At 40.6% G+C, this 22,572-nt stretch overlaps 2 protein-coding genes across 2 annotated transcripts; one reads left to right on the forward strand and one right to left on the reverse strand.

Annotated features, from left to right (window-relative positions):
- Positions 1-3,072: 3,072 nt before the first annotated feature.
- pmm1 (phosphomannomutase 1) lies at positions 3,073-12,471 on the forward strand. The gene is made up of 8 exons (XM_030090200.1): positions 3,073-3,455; positions 5,257-5,374; positions 6,373-6,449; positions 6,616-6,707; positions 7,717-7,816; positions 8,391-8,466; positions 9,562-9,677; positions 10,723-12,471. Exons 1-8 carry the CDS (start codon positions 3,372-3,374, stop codon positions 10,843-10,845), a joined length of 786 nt encoding a protein of 261 aa, XP_029946060.1. The 5' UTR covers positions 3,073-3,371; the 3' UTR covers positions 10,846-12,471.
- Positions 12,472-13,909: 1,438 nt separating this feature from the next.
- csdc2b (cold shock domain containing C2, RNA binding b) lies at positions 13,910-20,923 on the reverse strand. Its single transcript, XM_030090203.1, has 5 exons — positions 20,749-20,923; positions 17,776-18,169; positions 16,095-16,217; positions 15,000-15,185; positions 13,910-14,118 (listed from the first exon to the last, which is right to left on the reverse strand). Exons 2-4 carry the CDS (start codon positions 17,955-17,957, stop codon positions 15,023-15,025), a joined length of 468 nt encoding a protein of 155 aa, XP_029946063.1. The 5' UTR covers positions 17,958-18,169; positions 20,749-20,923; the 3' UTR covers positions 13,910-14,118; positions 15,000-15,022.
- Positions 20,924-22,572: the final 1,649 nt, after the last annotated feature.

A 22,572-nucleotide genomic window follows, 5' to 3' on the forward strand; every position in this document is an offset into this window, starting at 1 on the left:
AAATTACATGTCTGGGCTGGAGAGCAATCCTGTGGAGTTCTCTAGGTTATCGAGTTTGTTTCCATCACCTGCATATGATTTCTTTTTGATTTTCAATCGCTCGAGTTTTTTAACAGAACACTGATCATGTTTTTGCTTTTCTTTTACATTGATTATAAAATATCATTTGTAAGCCGAGACCACTGTTCAGTTGTGCTCCTTTTGAGAAACCTTCCTGGTATGGGGTTATTGATAGATTCAGAGAGTTTATTAATCAGAGCAATATATGCAGCCCTGGGATTTCAACAGTTTTAGATTGAATCCTGGCTTGCAGGATTTCACATACATTTGTGCAAGAGTGACAAGTTATTATTGCAATTTATGTGTTTTATTTGTTTTGGTAAAAAAAAGAAAAAGAAAAAAGAAAATAAAAAACAACAATTTAAATGACTCAATATGCTGAATGATTGAAAGATGGCCAAAGTACAAAAATATATATTATTTTTCATACTGAAATACCTATTGCCTAAGACAACAGTCACAAAGAGGGGAAAAAAGACAATTCCCCTACAAGGAGTATGATAACGAAATCCAACAAACAATAGCATGATACTATGACCAAGTGATCCAGTACCTCGGTGGCAATCCTTCACATTGGGAAATTCGAGTGTGCCGTCTCTTGATGTGTGTTAGTTGATGTGTCCATTTGTCCCTGGTCTCACTGGCATCCTCAGTTCAGCAAGAAGAGTCACTCTCCCAGAGTGTGCATTTTTGCCTTTTTTGCCATAAAGAGAAAGTCTTGTACATGTCTGCCCTCTTGTGGCTGACATGTAGAAGAGACGTGATGCTGCAGATAAATTAAAATTTGAAGTAATCTAAAATAAATATCAGCTAAATCAATCTGATTGTATACGTTACATATATTCATTCTTAAGCTAGATAATATAATGACATAGATACAATACAGGGTTTCAGTATTTAAATAAAAGGTCAGTTTGGATGTTTCACTTCCGGCTGTCATGACTGGCAGCTCATTTAACTCATAAGGTCAGCGAGTTTAAATCTAATCACAATAAAAACATAAGACTAAATTCAGCTGCTAATATGTATTACTGCCCTTGATATCATGGTTAAAAGTTTCCTTTACAAGTCAACTCCTATTTTTTCCCCTTCATACACAGTCAGCCAGAATGAATGCAGTAAAGCTATAACATCTTTCCACCTTCCTGAAATAAATCTTCGACTTACTCTGTTCAGTGTCTCAAAAATAGATGGTTCAGTGAAAGGTGCTGCTTTGAGTGAGTCTCTTCATGTGAACAGGGAGAAACACTCACCGTGGGAGTGTTGCCCAATGAGACAACCTGGAGAATGTCACGTCTTGAACCTGCTGTTATTCTTTTTCCATCCGGTGTTATATGTGTAAACAAGGCTCAACATTAAGTATCTTGCAGTTGATAAAATCATGCCAGAAAACTATACTGACATGCATCACTACACATTTTTCGTGAATAAACCATAATAATGGGGCATTATTGGTGGTTATAGAGAATAAACCAACTAAACACTTACAATATGTTACAACACTGCTGGTTATATTTTTCAATTTCCCTCAGGGCTTTATCCAGTCTTGTGCATTATTTTTTCTCAACGTGCATCATTTTTAGAAAATCTCATACGGCTTTCTACTGTTAGGCAACTCAGAGGCAAATCTACCTGCCTCTAACCATAGTACTGAAGAGATTTTGTCCAAAAATACAGTACTCTCTTTTGTATCTCAAAGCAACTGAATCAGGTCAATTGTAAGTTTTACTTCTTTCTGCTCCTTTTCAGACACTGTTCTATATTGTGTGTATTCTGTTCTTTGTTTTCAAATTTTATTATTTTTTTCAGTTCAAAATAAATTCATTCATTGATTCAGCTGGACTTGGTCATATGTTTTATCACTCCTTATCCATGTGGCTTCCTCAGTCCATGCTGTTCCATGACTAAGCTGGCTCCAGTCTAGTCAACAAATGGGCTTATCTTTTTCCAGCTCTCGGCATTCAGAAGGTTACACTAGTTCTTATCTTTTCTTGACATAAGTTTCACAATGATTAAGGTTATTATAGTCTACAACACTGAAAGTCACCTTTCAGAGGAATTTAAAACAATGAGCATCACTCTTGTCCTGGCTTCTTTATTAATTAGATCACTGTGTAAGATTTTTTCAAGATTTCATTGTTTGCAAACAAATCACTTTCTGCTGTTTGCTCAGTTTAATCTTTCTGACTTGCTGAACCTCAGGTCGTGCTGTGGTCACTCAGGTCAGCTGGTCATCTCATTGAAAGATTTATGATGAAACACAAGACTGGTCAAGCTTTTGCAGATTTAAGATGTAGGTACTAGACCAGACATGGACACCATAAGCCCTGCAGGCAACATGCGGCCAGGTCCTCAATAGTGCTGCTAATTTTTCTTGTGGTCCTTGGAGAAAATTTGATGCCCACCTCTGCACGAGGACGAAACTGCAGCCACATGTTCGACCTACACAGCAGTGTACTGATTTCTTGCAGCATTAGCAAGACAATATGCAAATTAATAATTATTTTAACTTTTTTTATTCGTATGTTTTGAAATTGTGGAGGGCATGGTCCCAAAAAAACTAATTCTCAAAGAGTCAAAACTGCCAAAAACAATAGTTCTTACATGTAGTTCAAACGCGATATGAACCACTTTCTGTATTTATCAGTTGTTCACCGTGTTTGGTTTAGAGTCATCATCCCCAAAAACCCTGGCATTCACAGGGAGAACATGAAAACGCCACACGGAAGTAACCTCACGTCCGCCCCCGAACCAGGAATATTCTCGCTGCGCGTGTCGTACTCAACTCTCAGGTCCGTCCTCCGTGTGAATTATTCTCACTAAACACAACCGCTTCACTGACTTCCGGCTGTCGTCACTCCTCCTCACGTGACACCTGCATGTAAAGAAGATAATTGCCCCGCCCACGCGTGACGTCACAACAGACGATTTTGCCTCTGATTGGCTGCTTCGTTTGCGCTACGGCGTTACAAAAGACAGCCGTCACGTACAGCACGCCGTGTATGTTTGTGTGTATGTGTGTGTGCGTGTGTGTGAGTATGAATGTGTATGTGTGTGTGTTTTCCGCGTGAAGCAGGATTGTGTCACTGAGCCCGAAAGAGAGCGGAGTAGCTGTCAGCCTTAGGAGAGAAGAGATAAACCGCCTCATTTTAAAAATATATTTATTTATTTAATTGAATTATCTTCTGCACTCGGATTCTATTTTTTTTTCAACTCACGTGAAGGTTGTTTTTTTTTTTTACGCGTTTGATTGCACAACAGTGGCGCGTGAAAGGACGCTTTCCATTTTATGAGTAAGAGTGGAGGAAGAAATGGAGAAATCAGTGGACTTTCCGTCGGACCGAAACATTCTGTGTCTGTTCGATGTGGACGGGACACTGACACCACCCAGAGAGGTGAGCCCACAGCCCGATCCAGCAGCATTTTATCCATAGTAGGGGTAATTATCTGTCAGGCACACTGTGTTCTACTCTTCCATACCCTAAACAGAAGGGTGACCCTCTGAGTATTTGCCCCAGATCGAGCTGCAGAGGCACATGTAGCCTGTACGCGGTATGTAGGGTAGTAATGTATATCTCAACCGGTGTCTGGTGACTTGTTTACCTCCAGATGATGTTAAGCTTTTGCTCCCCACATGCATCCTTATTGTGCATTGCAATCAACAGGAGCTGGGGCTTGGCAATAATTTGTGACTCCTCAATGGAGTTCATCTGAGGTGACTGCTTCATGAGTGCAGTCCCAGATGCTGCAGGGACGTAAATCTGTTCACTGAGTTACATCACGAGAAAGTCTTCTCAGAAATAAGATTAAATGGGTTTCACAGTTGAAAAACTACTCATCCCGCTCAGTATTTTTGCGTAGCATCAAGTCAACACACAAAATAACTGCAGTTTCAGTGAAAAATCTACATGGTAATTCATGCTGAAACACTGGAAATGACACTTGGATTTAGATTTATCTCATAGTACAACAAGAATATACAATAGGTAAAGAAGCAAATGTGAAAAAATATAAAACAATGTGCCATAATCAGGTAACATCTCTGAACCTAGAGCACAATGGCACACAAAATCCAGGTTATGTTGCACATTTCACTAATAAACTCAATATGAAGTTTAGCAGTCAACTATTCCTGTGTGTGAATACAGGTGTCCATCTGCAGATTAGTTATGTTCTGTAAGCAGCATCTTCCCTTTGAAGGAAAAAAAAACCTGACTTCAATATTACATAACAGTGTAAATTATTTTTTAATCTGCAGAACCTTTATTCATATACAGGCAGCAATCTATATATTATTCATACTTTAAGATGTACCTCAACAGTTCTTTCATACTAAGTGGTTTCCAGTGCAATGTGCAAATAAATACATACTTATGTGTAATCCAAAGAGAGCATATTCATGAATTTAATAAAAGACCTAAAAAAAGTTGGTCTGTATTAAAGGAGTCAATATATCCAGTTGGAACAAGTTGCTTGTGTTTTATAGCAACCAAACGCAGATTAAATGATAAATTGATGAAGCGTTTAGATCCACTCTGGACTCTCACAGATACATTTCAGATTCACTGATTCCAGCCGAGCTCAGTCACAGTTTGAGCTGCTCAGATCCAGTCTGAGGAACAAATGGAAACCAGGCTTCTCCCGCTGAGGACCCATCTGTGTCCAACAAACACTCTGAACCACAAAACGGAAGAGATTGTTCTATGATTTTGTGGTCTCTTGTATACCGTGTGTGTGTGTGTGTGTGTGTGTGTGTGTGTGTGTGTGTGTGTGTGTGTGTGTGTGTGTGTGTGTGTGTGTGTGTGTGTGTGTGTGTGTGTGTGTGTGTGTGTGTGTGTGTGTGTGTGTGTGTGTGTGTGTGTGTGTGTGTGTGTGTGTGTGTGTGTGTGTGTGTGTGTGTGTGTGTGTGTGTGTGTGTGTGTGTGTGTGTGTGTGTGTGTGTGTCCGCTCTCTCTTTATTACATAATCTGGTTCCCCTTGTGTGCAGCTTATTCTCACATGTGCTCGAAATTTGGACAACACCAAATCCCAACACTACCACTGATGCAGTTCTGCAGCCATGGGCATTTTCTGTCGTTGTAATGACATTTTGATCATGCTGTGTGTGAGTGTGCATGTTGAGACAGGGATGTGCTCTGTAAGCAGTAGCTATGAAGTAACCTCTCGCTCTATGTTGCTTTCTCCTGTCATGTGCAGAAAATCAACCCACAGCTGGATGAATTCTTCCAGATCCTGCGAAGGAAAGTGAAGATCGGGATTGTGGGAGGGTCAGACTACTCCAAGATCGCGGAGCAGCTCGGGGAGGGTGACGAAGGTGAGCAGAACTCTTCCTCTTTTGGCTTCAGATGGCACAACAAAGAAATACATGAAAAATAGATTATCTCAGTAGAAGCCACCTTATATTTCTTTGGAAATGTCTTTTTCGTGTTCTTTGAAATCCAGCCGGCCACAGTGCTTCTAAAACTGCTGACATTTCATCGGCAATACAGTTTCTGCATCCTCCAGGACATTTTCTTCATCTCACCTACATAATATAACTTTCAGGCTATTCAATTTCACATTTTGTTGTCACGCCATGACAAATCAAGGACCAGGGTTTATGTATCAGGCGACTTGTGAGAAAAGGAAAAGGACATCAGGAGGCCTTTTACCTGATTGTTTGAGTTAATTAGAGTTGATTTTCATTGGCATTTTAATAGCTTCTTGTTTTAATAATCGTAACCACCTTATTTCACACTTCAACCCTCAATCTAAACGTCACCTCTCTGACTTTTTAATGTAAGATCATAAGATTTTGACATCTGAGGCCAAAACATACTGGCACTGGCTTCAGCCGGCGGCTGGCCGGCTGCATGTGCGCCGGCAAGCGGATAACCAGTCTGTGAATCAACATCAGACTACAAGTGGAATGTTTTAACCGTGCCAAGAAAGCTATGCGGCTTCACCTCTGTGCCAAGTGTGCTAAAGGGGAATCTTTTCGAACTTTGCGACGTATGAAGCTGCGGCCTATAAATATATGAATGAATCATACTTTCAGTCGTGCTTATAAATTGTAGTTAAAGTTGCAACCTGTTGGCATTGAAGCCCCTCCAGCGACAGTCTGTGGGAAGTTCAGGCCGATTAAACTTGATAATCCCCAGCAGCGTTACACGCACCGTAATCTGCTGCCGGGTAAATATAACATCTCATTATGTCTTTCCGCTCTGTTGCCGCTTTAGCAAAAGGGACATTCTCTACATTTAGTATGTGGCTTTTATAGAAACAGATGGGCACTTTTAGTCACATCTCACCTGTCCGTTCTGTCTCCTGCAGTCATAAACAAGTTTGACTACGTGTTTGCTGAGAATGGCACCGTGCAGTATAAAGACGGGAAACTGCTCTCCAAACATGTAAGTGGACACAGAAAAAGGTACACTGGTCTATGTGTGGAACAACTGCTACAAAGCAAGAATGTATTATAAGTATGTTTTTTTTTTTTCTTTTCAATTAACTCAATGGAATAATAATAATAATAATAATATTTCATTTACTAAAAACCACTTTCGACTTCGACAGGCCATTCAGAACCAGATCGGGGAAGAGCTGCTGCAGGACCTGATCAACTTCTGCCTCAGCTACATGGGACTCATCAAGCTGCCAAAGAAAAGGTGAAACACTTGAGCAAACACTTTCAGAGCGATGCATGCATGTAAATTCACCTTTGACCTTTATTTCTTATCTGCACCATTCTATATTCAGATTCAGAATCTATTTGTGGAACTTTGTACTGGCAGTGACTGATGCAACATATAAAGCAGTTACAGCAATGGAGAAAAATTATATATATATATATAAAAAAACATCAGATAAAGCAAAATCAAGAAAATAAACAATAAAACCACTGTATTTAAGGCTTTTTGCAACTGTTTTTATAAAAAAAAAAGGTGTAGATTACATGTAAGTTATCTTCAATGCAGATACCCAAGCAAGATAAGGCTTTCCTTTAAATCCAAACCCTGTCAATAGTTTACAGTGTTAAATATTATGCCAGCTGCCGAGGTACTTTATGACTTTTTAACTGTTGTTTCAGCAAAAGCAGTATGTGTTTCCTGATAAACTGTTCAAAGAACAAGTGCACTAAGAAACGTGAATAAAGAGCAGCCCAATTATGCATCAAAGATAGACGAGGTCTGGGTCGATACTGAGCAGGATGATCAGGTCGCCTGTTTGTGCGTGACGCGACACCATAGAATTTACTTTTATCAGAAAGTGAGACATGAAAGAGGCCTTGGACTTGGTTTACAGGTGAATGCAGGTGACTGAGGGCGGAGGTAACTGAAGAAACATGTGCATTACCTGCATGGGGGCTGCGGTCCAGCTGGTAGAGCAGGTTGACTTCCACTGGATTCCCACTGGATCCCTGTGACGTGTAAAAGTGAAACTTTACTGTAAGGAGAGTGAAAAAAGAGAAACTCACTAAATATCCAGAGCAATCTGAATCTACTAAACCTATAGCAGCTTAACTGGAAGAAAGAAAGTGTTTTTTTTCCTGGAGGAATATTGAGGCCTTTTTGAATAAAAATGTTGAGCTGCCTGTTCCTGTAAGAAGGAGTCCGTGCTTTGTGTGTTTTGTTTTTCAGTGGTGAGTGCTTTAACTGCGTCTCTTCCTGTCTGCAGGGGGACGTTCATTGAGTTCAGGAATGGAATGCTCAACATCTCTCCGATCGGTCGAAGCTGCTCGCAAGAGGAGCGAATAGAATTCTCTGAAATCGACAAGGTGAACCTCTTTGCTTTATTTACTTTAAGGGCCAACGGTAATATGTAGCTCAAAGGGGAGAATTTTTTGGGGAGGTATTTACCAGCGTTTAAGAATGCTTTGAACCTGTTAACCTCTGCTAACACATGTTTTGGAGATGATGTGGTCTAATGGTATGCTAACGGGGACCCTGAGGGCCAATTCAGCACAGACGAGGCTTTCACTGTGTGAACCCTCTGGTTCAGACTCGCCACATGTTTGGTGTCAGTAACCTGCAGGATTCAGTCAGAACCACTAAATAATGCAAAGTAGGAAATGAGATTCAACAACTACAAGAGAAAATAAAACGACACAGAATGTGGAATGAAAGAAACTCAGTTTAGCCAACGGATAAAACTCAGAAGATGTTGACCTTTCAGAACAGCTTGACTTAATTTCCTGTGATGGTTCACAGTGGAGGAGAAGTTTAACCCCTCAATGTCCTTTATTTACCCGGATCTTTCACTCAGAAAGCAAACAGTAGACGTAGGAGGTGAGAACAAGTCGTGCTGCAGCAGCATCTACAAATGAACTTGTTTGTAATTTTTCTCCACAGAGAGAAAAGATCAGAGAGAAATTTGTTGCCGCCCTGAAAGAAGAGTTTGCTGGTAAAGGGCTACGATTCACTAAAGGTAAACCAGTCCTGACAAACCAGTTTGACAGTGTATCTCTTTGTTTTTACTTATTTTCTTTTATTTCAAAAGAAAAACAAAGTTTCTGCTCCTGTGGGGCATCTTGGGCCTTGTAATGGATATTCGAGGTGCTGGTTAACTATTTACACACAGTTCCCGTCTTTTGGCTGGAAGCACGGCTGCAGGGCAGCGAATCAGGAACCTGATGTTTGCGTACGTGCTTTGCGAGGTTTAACACTCCGGTGATGACGCGTGAAGTGAGTTAACACTGCTGTGTTTCCCAAGTTAAAGATGTCAGACATTAAACAGTGTTGAAATCCCACGTTTTAACGTGTGAAATGGAAATGAACAACCAAGTCTTTATTTTCTCTGCGTCTTTTGTCTGAGATTGAGAACCACCGCTGTTTGGCCGAGTTGTGCAAGGTTTGATAAAGGTTACACATGCAGGTCTTTCCATTGTCAGCAGGTCTCCCGGTGTTGAAAAATGCAGGCGGTGGGGGGGATGGGCAGGAGGAAGATGTCGGGTTTATGGTTTGAGGTGAAGATGGAGGCGTGTGGGGGGCGTGTGAAGAGAGCAGCCCTCTGATTGGCCAGATGCTCATCAGCTGATGCCTTTTTCTGATTGCACATTAAACAGTCTGAAGCCAGACAAGACAGTGGAATTTAAGATGAAAGGGGGGGGGGGAACTATAGCTAACGGCCACATTTCAGAGCTGGAGGGTCACTGCGTTCATCAGAGAGAGCCGCCTCACTCATTTTTAAAGAAAAAATCATAAATCCTAACACTACAATCCTGATTTCTATGAGCTGCTGCCGTGATCACACACATCCCACTCACAAGATTCAATAAAGAAACAAAACTACTTGCTGGAGGACAAAAACAAGCACATTTGTTTTGGCTTTGTTTTCATGTTGTTGCTCTCAATTCAGTAAACTCTTTGAACTGGTGCAACAAGCAGTTCTTTGTCTTGTTAACTGAGGAAAAAAAAAGCTTCAGTTTTCTCTTGTGTGAAGTTATTAACCAACAAACATGGACCGTACAGGCTGTCCATAATTAAGGATAATAATGAAGGTCATGTCGCTGTCCCCTCTTAGGTGGTCTCATCAGCTTTGACATTTTCCCGGAGGGCTGGGACAAGCGGCTGTGTTTAGAGCTGCTGGAGAGAGAAGGCCTGGACGCCATCTACTTCTTCGGCAACGAGACTTCAGATGTGAGTTGACGTTGTTTGCAGAAAGTTTTACTGCAGACAGTGAATGACTGAAAATAACTGGAGATTTTTACACAGTACACAAACATGTGGTTGTTGATTCTTTCATTAAAGAGCCCAGTAAGTACGGAGGTGCATCGCATTCACCTGAAAATAATTCCAAATCTTTAAAACATATTTTTAATAAATTCTTGCTGAAAGCAGCTTATACTTACTCACAAGTTCATACTTATTCTTTGAGGTTTCTCATGCTTTAGAAAATGAGGGTTATTATAGTTGGACATTGGTGAATATGTTGTTCTGAATTAAATTCCATTGAAGTTATGTGAATGTGTGTAACATATTTACTATAATTTGAATAACAATTGCTAATTGCCAGCTAAAAGCTGGACTGCTCAAAAAGTGCAGTGAAGGAACATTTTGTTCTTATGTTCACATGGCCTTAAACAAATTAATAATGGACATGAAAGAAAAACTTTTTTTTTTTTAACTATTTAAAAAAATCTGCTTCAGGTTTGTTTTCATGCTTCTGCTTTTCCTTACCTTCTGGGTTAAAAAGTATTTTCTGCTTGTTACCTGGATTTCTATTACCTGTGTTATAATTGTTCTTATTTTTAATGTCTCCATTACTTTCAAAACAATTTATTCAATTTTTATGTCTTTTCTTCTCGTCATTTATTTCAAAACCCTTTAAGTTGGAGTTTGTGATTTATATTTTTAAAGATTTTTAATGTTCTCATTCATTTGTCTCTGAATCCTGGGAAATTAAACCTTTTAGATAACAGTGAATTGACAGTGTGTCAGTTTTTGATGTAGTTTATACAGTGAGAGGTGAAGCCTGACTCCTGCGAGTGTGTGTGAGGAAACGGCTATGCCAGTGATACCTTAGCAGAATTGTTGAGAGACCTCAAACTCGGATGTTTTTTTTTCTCAACTCAGATTAGATGAGCATGTTATAAATCTCTTGTTTGAATCCAGGAAACAGGCCGGGCTACTGTTGATCCGCTCTGTGTGGCGGTTTCTGTAATTCCTGTAATTGTCTCTGCAGGGAGGAAACGACTACGAGATCTTCAACGACCCCCGGACCATCGGTTTCACCGTCTACTCCCCGGAGGACACGGCCAGACTCTGCCGGGAAATTTTCTTTGACGCTTCCCCGCGCGAGTCCTGATGTCCTGAACTGCCCTGGTTTTTTTTTTTTTTTTTTTACCCACAGTCAGCTGGGCCTGCGGGCACTAAAACCAGCATCGCCAGCCTCAAGACTTTTTAATGAACTGCTGAAAAGTAACACTACTGACATGTTGTCATCCCTGAACGAAGACGGATCAAAAAGGGACATGGAGAGTTGCAGTGTGACAAGCTGCTGTGTGTATTAAGTGTATGCATTGTGATGTGTAGTTACGTAATCAGACACTAAAAAAAAAAGAGATTATATAAGATTCAGCAGTGCAGAAAGCAAAAAAAAAAACCTCCAGATTTTTTAAGTGATATTTTGCACTAATATTTTTTTTTTTTTACTAATAGGTACAATCTCTGTTGCTGAAAGAGGTGATTTTTTTAAAGTCAAGGTGAAGATAATCACCTTTTTTTACTTAAAATGAGAATCATTCCACATATTTTAATGTCCCAACTTGATGTGATTTTCTCATGATTTTACTGTGTGACTTGCTAAATGGTGACTGTTTCTTCAAAGGTGCTGGAAAAGTAAGAAGTTTGCTCTTGCACGTTGTTCTTCATCAGCATGTTGTGCAACTTGTTGTAACAGAAGATTCACCGGGATTTTAGAGTTTAGACTTGATGAGCACTGTCAAAGTACGTCCATCTCATCCAGTTAATGAAGCTATTGAGTTACTCCAAACTGTGTTTAATATATATGACTTTGCTTTTACAATAATTTTTTTCATTCGGTGTTTTTATCATCATCCATTTAAAATCCCTGTAAAGCAAATTTAACCGTAAAATTTCATTGTGTAGCTTAATTAAAAACAGTTCAATGAAAATGTGATGTGTTCTGCTTTCGATCAGCCGTTCCTGAAGCCAATTGCACTATAAATAATACACTCTCATCAGTTTGAGCCAATATTTTTAAAAGAGACACACTGCAATCACAAAGATTTCTTTATATGACACAATTTTACATGAAAAGGAGGGAATTTTATGTGAAAATGCTCAACTAATGTTTTATCAAAACATCTGGCTCCAGAAAAAGGGGTGAAAAAATGAGCAATGCTCAAGATTTCAAAAAGTAGTCACTATGATGTACGCTTTTCCCCAAGTCATTATCTTTATAAATTCGTGTTTCCCTGTTTGCAGTGAATCTGTTTCTGCACTTCTTCAGCTCCAAAAGCCCCATGATGCACATTAAAACCACATTTAAGCATCAAACTCACCTTTTTTTTTTTTTTTTTTTTTCTTGCCATTTCTGGATAAGAATGTTAGGCTATGCTGAGCTCTGAATTGTGTTGTATGATGCCACAGGAGGGCCAATGGCAAAAACCAAAACACAATAGCAAATGTCTCAACACAAATGTGCAACAGTGGAAAAAACAGGCTTTGTTTCCAGGGGACAATAATTTCTGATGGAACCAAACAATGGACAGAGATGAGGGATGATTTCTGTTTTCTCTGTAAAAGTGTCTAAAAATGACTGTTTTAATTGGTACTTTATAAATAAAGCTGAATTGAATTGAACTGAATTGAAAACACTTCATGACATTGATCATAATCATTTAGCAACAGCGTTTTACTTACATTACAAGCTCTCCCATAATCAAAATAGTCCGTCAGAAAACAAGGTCCCCTGGAAACAAGCCTGTTCTTCCTGTGGTTGCGGTGTTGGCCCTTCTGGGACGCCGTAGTTTTTGAGCTCACGGCTTGATTTAAAGGTCAGTCATAATTTCTGTCTCTGACCTTGCAGTTCTCTAATCAGCCACAAGAGGCCCTCAGACCTTCTCACTCTGCCTCATTCTGTTCCTCTGCATTCTCACCGCTGACATTTGTGAATGATCGACGATTCTGAACACTTCTGTTTTTTTCACCTGCACCATACCGACTCACATGTCTGCAAGCACTGATCATCCTTATAATAAATCCACTCTACTCCTCTATTATTCAAACTTGTCGCCTTCAAATTCATATAACAGATATATCACACAAAGCCAGCTGGAAATTCTTAGGAGTAATAGGAGCATGATTTACTACTTGTTTTGAATGAAAATAATCTGACTAGCACTAAAAGAGTTGTCTTTATTTAGGATGAAGCTAATCAGCAATATAAGAAAAATATATATAACATTTTAGATGGAGATTTTTTTTTTTTCAAAGTCTGAAATTCAACCAAAAATGTATAATTTGTTGTGAGACAAAGCATGAGCTGTGATGGAGTTGTAGTTTAAACACTGTTCAGATCCTCCCATTCTTAGAAAAACTTCTGAAAAGTTTGGTCAGCCAACAAAAGCTGAGGAAAACTGGGAAAATCTGAGTATGTTCAGGGTAATACAGTGGTGTAGTGGTTAGCATTCTTACTTCATTTTGAGAAAGGTCCCTGTTCAAGTCTGGTAAACTGGCGTTTTCTGTTTATATTAAAGTTTTATATCTAGATTTGAGGCTAATCGGTGACTACATATTGCCCGTTGGTGTGAGTGTGTCTGTCTCTCTATGTTTACCCTGCTGAGGTTGAATTTTGACTTTGCTCGTTGTCATCCTGGACCGGCTCCAGCACTCTGAGTTTAATAAAAGATTCCTATAAAAGATGGATATCTGTGCAGGAAAAGTCATTCAAGAACACCGAGTCTGTTTCCTGAGGTCACCTTGACAGAAACCAGGCTTCCTCACAGAGCAGTCGGTCTCTCTTCCTCTTCACGTCGCAAAGTAAATCTCACACCAGATATGTGAATCGTAAAATGCTTTAATGTTCTTTCAAGGCTCAGTAGAAGTAATCATGGGGATCACCACCACAGTGGCTCGTCCACAAAGAGACAATTAAAAGTGCCCTTTAATGTGACAGAAACGAAAATTAAAGTCATGTTGAACAAATCCAGGCATCGACACGGACAAGATGCATAGAGATCCTATGGAGCACGTAATAGAAAATACAGTACGGCTGAATAACTACAAACAATGTGACACTGAACTCTATTGGCACAAAAAGGCGTAGTCTTTTGACCACACTCTGAGAATCACATCACACACAGATAAATGGCTTTTTCTAATAATAGAAAAAGAGATATAGAAATTTTATTTTTCCACACGTACATGGCTCCAGACCTTTTTAAAACAGGGAGTTTTCAAACAGCAAATTGAGCAAAACTGTGGCAGTTTTCATTGTGGAAGTGCAAGTTTTGACTGTATCATCTAAAATAAAGAATCTGTAATCTGACAATAACCACACACGCACACACACATGCGCGCGCGCGCACACACACACACACACACACACACACACCTATGGACAAACAAACAAATAAATAATCCAAATAAATAACCACAAACAAGACAATACAATAATAGGTACGCATTTCTCAAAAAGCAGTTTCTGCTGTTTATGATTTTAAAATGTCCATGCTTGATTAAACATAAACACGTTCTACTTTCTCCTCCTAACCTCAGCACAGATTTCTCTCTATTTCACCATCTTCACTTCCCGTATCCATCAGTTCATGTTTCTGAAAAGATGATATGAAACTAAAAGGAGGTCATTTAGACATCCTGTAGAATTTGCAGATCGCTACTTTTACATGTTTCTCACACATTTTCATCTTTCTTTCTCTTTGCTGGTCAAATCTAATCAGACATTTCTCTTCTGTCACCTGACATCTGTTGAGAGTTTGCACGTATCTTTCCAAAGTTAAACTTTACGTAGGATGCAAAAAGTCATCTGACCCACACTCGCACCCGACATGTGATGTGAGGAAACTTCAGCGGCGTAAACAAGTGAATAACATCAGCTGTGAAGGGAAGTAAAACTGGATCCAGGCTCTTGTTTACCGTCTGCGCATGAAGTTTGCTCCCTCTTTACACTTGCACGTCTCCATCGAAAAGAAACCTTCCCTCTTTGCTTCGTCACTCTCTGATCCCGTCTCAAACATGAATAAAACAAACGCGCGTTCTTTTCTAACAGATGATTAGTTTTACATGCACAACAAACTGATCAGTGGACAGTTCTGAATAAAGAATATTAGTGACTGTCAACACAAACCACAACATACCAGCATTTTGCTGTGTAGGTAAAATAATAATTAAAAAAAAAAAAAGACTGAACACAGCCAAGTTTTTTTTTTATCGTCCCCAGAGCACCACTACCCCACCCCCCCACCCCACCCCCACCCCACATGGGACCCGGTGGGGCCCTACGAGCTGATGATCTGGCCGGACCAGGTCTCGTGTTTCGTCCCCGGGTTGAGGTGTGTGATCTTCACTTCCACCGCCTGCACCTTCAGGTTTTTGGGAGGAACCCGGCACACTTTGTACGTGACCTCGTCCCCCTCCACCGGGACGTACTCCCCCTCGATGCTGAAACACAGCAGACAGCGAGTTGACCATGGAGAGTGTTTGAAATAAAGCCAAAAGAAGAGTTAAAGAACAACAGCTCGTTTAGAGAAATTTGTGTTTTCTTGACACTTTAATGTATTTCCTGCAAGTTTTGACCCTCTGGGTCAGAAACAGAAACAGTGTGACGACCAGTGGACGAGTTGAAACCAACAGTTACGGAAGTATATATATATTTTTTAATCATGCGACCACAGGTTGCATGTTTTACAGCCTTTATTCATCCCTGACAGGCTAAACCCAAACAAAGGGTGAAAGCAAAGTAAATCCTGAACAGTCCATTACAGGGTAAACACAGAGAAATACTGAGAAAACCCAGACATGCACAAGGAGAACACGCATACCACACACTAAAAAGTCTTTGGAGAAATGCGAAATTTTGAGTAATAGACTCGTGGCTTCTCATCTCAGTTGTAAATAGTTCAATTAACAGCATGCCGTACAGTATAGAGGTGAATACAAGCAAATAGCAGGAGGACTGAAAATAAGGACAGTGGAGGAACGCTTGATGCATGCTGCAGATATTTGGATGCAGGATAAGTGGATCATCCTGTATAATCTGTTTGCAGATGGTTTGCTTCTGCTGCAGCAACATTTGATGTACAGCTTGTCCTAAATTAAAAAAAAAAAAAGCTTGAATCAACCCAGCAAAGAAAAGCAGTCACCCTCTGAGAGCACGTCCATTTATTACCAGTGAAAGAAAGCCCTTGGAGAAATAATAAAGCAGTTGAATAAAGAGCTTTCTGTCTGTCTGCACTTGTAAAACTTGCTGTTTGCTGAGTTCTGGTTGTTCTTCCCGCAAGTCGACGCTGCAGATCTCTGAGTTCAGCGCTGTTTTTACTTCAGCTAACACAGGGGGTTATTTGTACTCACTCTGAGATGTGGACGAAGATGTCCTCCCCGCCGTGGGAGGGTCGGATGAAGCCGTGACCTTGTGACCTGGAGAAGTTCTTACATACGCCCTTGAAAGCCGGACCTGAGTGAGCGCGAACAGTGCTGCGGGGAAACAGAGGACGGGCCTCACATTAAACACAGCATTTCAACTTAGAAAAAACAACCTATGATCTGCTAAAATATTCTAATATTTCTCAAAATATTTGAATATTTTGGCAGATCATATGTTTTTTTTCATTGTTTTTTCCTGATGATCAAAATTATGGAATCTTTGAATGACATTTTGATTTCTGGAAAAGGCTATGTGAATATATCTCAATCACTGATAGTATTTTGTGTGATATGATTAGTGGTTCATTCACTTTTGAAAAGGAACAAAAAAAACATTCATGAGACGCCGGGCGATCATTAAAGATTTCAGAAAAGACGATGAACTCCTACTCGCTGCCTCATAATGTCACAACGCCACAGCGAAAAAGACATGAGAGCACTAATCTGCTGAGTCACAGCGTAAACCGTGCAGCGCTTAACCATCTGTCTGCAATCCAGCCACAATTCAGCAAACAGCCCGACTGCAGCTGTGGAAGATTTCACATCCTGCACCGAGCGAGCAAAACACCCTGAAAGGATCCAGACCAGCTGGGAATGCTTTGGTGGAGGATTTTTCTCAAGTAAAACACCAAAAAAAAAAGCATCAGAAACGTTGGTTTCTTATGCAAAACTACTAATCAAGAGGTTTTCAGAAAGTGATGAGAGCTTTCAGTTAAGTCACTCTTATCTTTACAGGGGATGAAAAATAGAATTTATAATCTTATGTGAACCTGTTTTGGTTCCAGTGAGTCACACTATCATTACATGGCAATAAGTGGTGTTTGCATGTTCTCCCACGGTCTGTGTGGGGCTACTGACCTCCTCCCCCACTCCAAAAACACATAATGTGTTTTTTAATTAAGTGAAATCACTGACTCTACACTAACTGCTGTTGTAATTGTCTTTGTCTCTGTGATGAGCTCCAGCCTCTGATGCTGGCTTGGATTAAAAGAGAGGGAGAGAGAGAGAGAGAGAGAGAGAGAGAGAGAGAGAGAGAGAGAGAGAGAGAGAGAGAGAGAGAGAGAGAGAGAGAGAGAGAGAGAGAGAGAGAGAGAGAGAGAGAGAGAGGAAAAACATGCATTCATCATGTATTCATTACACTCTGATTAGATTACATCTGGATTATTTTCATTACTGGGTAATGTTATCATCACTGCTAGGAACAAGCTTTGAAATACCAGGAATGTCACATTCAATTCAGTTCACTGAACACATTCACTCCCGTCTCCTTCCAAAGGGGCTGTGAAATAATAGCATAATCTATAAATAACGCTACATTTTCTGTATGCTGCAGAGCAAAAAGGTATGATGACACTAGTAGAATATGAGAAGATATCAAGAGCATTTACATACAGAATTTAAAGCAAATTTAACTTTGAAAACCAGCATGTTTGTGGTGAATTTGTGGAAGATGGCGTGTAAATTAGATTTATGTTAAATGTAAATATGTGTAAGAATCTGTGCGGATAATTTATCATCATAGAATAATGAAAGGGGCCTTTTTTGAACATTTCAGAGGTTTTGCTGTTTTTCATGAGGGATGACGGGATGATTTGAATGTGATACGTACGCGGAGTAGGTGCGGGTGCGTTTGGTGGGCAGCGGGCTGGGCAGCTCCCGCGGCAGCGGCGGCTCCTTCCCTTCCTCCCACACTCGGCTGCCCTCCCTCAGGAAGGGGAAGGAGAGGGTGAGGGAGGCGTTGGGCGAGCGCAGCGGCGTCCCAGAGGGCGACGTGAGGCCGGGGTCCGCCATGTCGTGTATGATGAAGAGGAGGAGGAGAAGGATGAGTGGGAGGCGGATGCAGATGCGGATGCGGATGCGGTGCTCAAGCTGCTGACGGGCAGCTGACGCCTCGGTGGGTCTGGGAGTCCGGCTGCTCGGAGAGAGGACCACCTCGGAGCGGGATGCAGCCTCAGTGGTTATCCAGGTCAGCGCTGTCGCCTCAAGTCTGTCAAGAGGACCTGCTGTGGGCAGAAAGAGAAAGCAGAGGGGCTGTCACACTCCAACCTGATGGATGAAGAGGAGCATCCAGCCAGTAAAACGTTATTCAACGCAGCTTTTTCTGTGTTTTCCTTTCCATTTTTTTTTTCCATTTAATGTCAAAAACATGCAAAAACATTCAATCACATTAAGATCACAGCTGTCACAGCAGTACGGCTAATCCCTGTGTTCAATGCAACAGAGAGCGAAACAGGCTGGAGGGGATCCTGCACTCTTTTAATGTTTTCATCGCCACACCTCCAGTGTGAAGTGCAGCATCTTAAACATTTTATAACTCAAATATGGCTTGTAAAAACAAATCACTGAAACCAAGCACACTAAGTTTGAGATCTAAAACGTGGTGTAGCCCCTTTAAATTCCCGTTTCATGTCGACCAGCGTTTTTGGTTTCACCTTGACCCTTTGTAAGCCTCCCTTTAGACGCCTGGTCCACTTCATGTCCCATATGATTACAGGCTACAACATGATTTATCTCCTGAGCCACTGGGAGCATAGTAATGAATATGGAGATTAAATTTTCATATCTGTTTGAGTTGGGTTTCAACTCTTAAGTGCTGTACATCTCAGAAGAGGATCCATCTATCTATCATCTATCTTTTTTTATGCACAAATGCTCACAGCATTTACTACAAATTATATGAAACTACATCAGATAGTATTGAAAGAAATTATATGCAAGTTTGTATCTTCACTGGTTAAGAAGAAGAATGTTCTTGCATATTCAAAATAACAATAATAAAAAAGAAAAAACTGGAAAAGCTTTTCTTTTTTCTCTTTTTTTTCGCAATTAAAGTAATTCAAACTCAAAATGTAACCTGGCCGCAACCATTTCCACCTTTCATTGACATTTAGCTGCACCTTCGCTTTGCCACCAGTGACAACCTCTACATTTGTCTCTAAACCTCTTACATCTGTTCACTATAAGTCTTACCCTTTTCCTGATTCGTTCAGAGGTCCCGTTTGCAACTCTAAATGTTACCAACTTTAGTTTTTTTGAACCTTTCTATTCAACACGAGAATTCCCTTCAGCATTTGTCCCATAGTGCTCTGCTTGGTCTAGTGTTTGGTGCAGTCGCAGGCTGAAAGCAACCCTTCAAGTTGCTCCAATTCAGCCTGGAGCTCTTTACATGTCCTGCATGATGATTTCACCTTCACAGACTTTTCTCAGTTTCTTCTGAACTCCACATAGGAAAAGTCAGAGCTAGCTACTTTATCAACTTTGAGGTTGTGTTTGCTGTTAACAGAATTAAGCTCCACAGGGAAAGCATGCACTAATGCATTCATTGTAACTTGTTTAATGATTTTTTTTTTAAATTGTGTGTTATAAAATGTTGTCAACAAAAGCAGCAGTCTGGTGACCTTGTGAACTTTTCCATTATTATGGGGGGAAAATAACAAGCAGCAAAACACTGAATCTTCTGTGATCTTCATGCAATCATCACCTTTAGTTGGGCTGAAATAGGAAGAAAGTATTAAGTAATCAAATATAGTAAGGGTTAAATATCAGGAATGCCAGTAATTCAGATTTATCATGTATCCTCTGCTGTTTGGTCAGGTGACCTTGCCCTTCTAATCCGGATTTCCGGGCATGCTGACCGTCTAGTTGTTATTTTGACTGTCTGTTGTCTTCATGCAGTGATTCTCCATCAGAAATATTCCAAACACAGTCCAGAAAACACTCTCATTTATATAGTTCACCTCTGCTGTTTGTGTGCGTGCCGATTTTTTAAAATAATTTTTATTATTTATTTATTTTCTTCACGCCCACTCCTTTTTATTGTGATGACGCGCCGCGCGGCGTGACGTCACAACAGCTGCAACGCGGGGCGTGAGTGGTGCGTTCGTGACGTCAGCGTGCCGTTCCCAAACGGACGGACACTTTACACACCGTGCACGAGAGGAAAAAGAAAAAGGCAACACACACACACAAACACGAGAGAATAAAAAGACGGTAGATGATCTTGCAGCGTGGTGACACGAACAGGCAGCAGCTGGAGAACATCTGGATGTGCAAGAAAGAAAGAAAAAAAAAACAAACAAACAAACTGGAGACTGAAGACAGATCTGCCCATCCCTGTCATTAATGATGTCGAGGCACGTGTTGATGAATGATTGCAGGTGTAGTTTTTGATTCACAGCTACATGATTCCACGGTGAATCACATTTCTCATGACTGAAAAAGGCGTTTTGCCTCCCAGACACATGTTTTCAATTACAATTTGTCTCGAGCATCGTTTCACTGACAATGACACGGGTCTGATCACGGCACATTTAGTTCTTTCAATTAACGAAATCGGGCTGAAATGTAAACTTGTGCAGGTTGGGAGGTCGGTTCACAGGCAGACAACCCCCTCCGCTGTCACACATCCAACACGTCTCCTTCAATGTCCTCTGGATTTAGCTGCTACTTTCATTCAAAACAGAAGACATGGTCCCGATCGCCTCCCAGAAAGAAGGAAAGGCACAAAGGCACAGAGTGACACACACTCCCCCCTGCAGGCTCTGAGACAAGACAAGCACAGATTCACAGAAATGCTACTTACTGCACCGGCTGCGCTGCTGGGAGGCTGAGGACGATCAGCTGGGAGGTTTAAGACACTCTGTCTCTATTATATAACGAAGAATTTAATAAATAAGTCGCTAAATCCGTGCAGAGCGACGGTAAACCCTGATGTGACGAGAGAGAGAGAGAGAGAGAGAGAGAGAGCTGCTGAGTCTGCGCAGCTGGTGGAGATTCCGATGGCGTGATGTGTGTGTGTGTGTGTGTGTGTGTGTGTGTGAGGGAGAGAGAGAGAGAGAGAGAGAGAGAGAGAGAGAGAGAGAGAGAGAGAGAGAGAGAGAGAGAGAGAGAGAGAGAGAGAGAGAGAGAGAGAGAGAGAGAGAGAGAGGAAGTGAAAAACCAAACAATGATCCCACTGAAGAGACATATTGCATCCTTCTTTATCACAGTATCAAACTATGGTTGCAGTCTGGATTTAATCCTCCTGCAGCCCAGCCAATATTTAAAGTGACTTATTTAATTTACATACCAAATGTCATAGGCCCACTAAAGTTAACAAAATAAACCAAAATAATTTGCATTACTTCAAACATATCAGTGTTTATGTTGGATATCACACGAGACAGTAAAATATTAAAGCTTTTACTCCAGTGTCTTTTTTAATGGAATGCAAATGTATTGTGCATTCATCTGAAAACAAGCTTCTTGTCGTGTGATTATGTTTTATAGTAAATCTTAATGACATAATTTGACCAGACATGCACAAACTCCTCACCTGGTGCTGGAGTCTCAGCTCAGTGGAACGTGGACTTTCCCTGAGTGTCACTGCCTCCAAACAGGCTCCAGCTGAGGTTTCTTAAGAATTATGAGCATATTTATGTAGAAAGTCTATTAATTTTAACCACATAAATGCCTATACGCTCTGCAAACAGCATATCTCAATATGCGAATAGCCCTACATTATTTCATGTTCATGGACTTTCTTATCTTGTGGAAACTTACCTCTATCTTGCGTGTTGTCTAATTCCTTTTTTCGGTTCTGTTTTTGCCACATGTTGCCCCTCAACCTGCTCCTGGGATGTGCGCTGCGCATGCGCACTGCATGCAGCGCTGCGCTCAGGGAGGAGAGTCACTGAGCTGTTTCCATTATACTGGTTTTTTTATGGCCTTAATATTGGGTCATGAATATTTTGCATCTGCAAATTAAAATTTGCGCATAATTTCAGTTTGTATTTGTAAATAAGGTTTTGTCATCTCATTAAAAAAACTGGTTTTCCAATTATTTCACAAATAAACTGAAAACAATTGAGTGCAAACACACTCATCCCCACTGAGTTAATAATTTGTCAAGCCACCTTCAGCTACAATTTTTTTTTTTTGCGGCATATGACTGCCAGCTTTGCACATCTGCAGACGAGTTTTTTTTCTCATTCCTCTTCTTCCTGTGTTCAGTTTACAGTTAAAAAAAAAAAAAAAATTAATTCAAGTACATTTTATAATGTACGCATTCCTTTCCACACTAAACAGAATGAAAAAAATAAGAAATACTATTATTTATAGGCTATTATGCTTCTTTTTTCCCCCCCATGGTTTGGCCCCCTAAAACATTTCAAAGGAGGTCAAATGTTTGATGTTACCAGAAACGTGGCGAGACATCCTGTTCTTCAGCATGACTTTCCGTGGGCAACAGTGCAGCAGTTATTGAGTTTCAGTGCACGTCACATGAAAACAGTCTATTTTTACTGCTCGGAAAGCTCGGCAGTCTGTCCCACTTTCACAAGAAACCGACACAGACATCATTGAGCCATGTCACATGAAACGCAGCCCACGACGGCATGATAAACAAGAAAAGGTGAGCGATCGGTGG

This window comes from Salarias fasciatus, chromosome 4 (genome assembly GCF_902148845.1).
Source record: "Salarias fasciatus chromosome 4, fSalaFa1.1, whole genome shotgun sequence".
In the NCBI taxonomy this organism is placed as follows: domain Eukaryota; kingdom Metazoa; phylum Chordata; class Actinopteri; order Blenniiformes; family Blenniidae; genus Salarias; species Salarias fasciatus.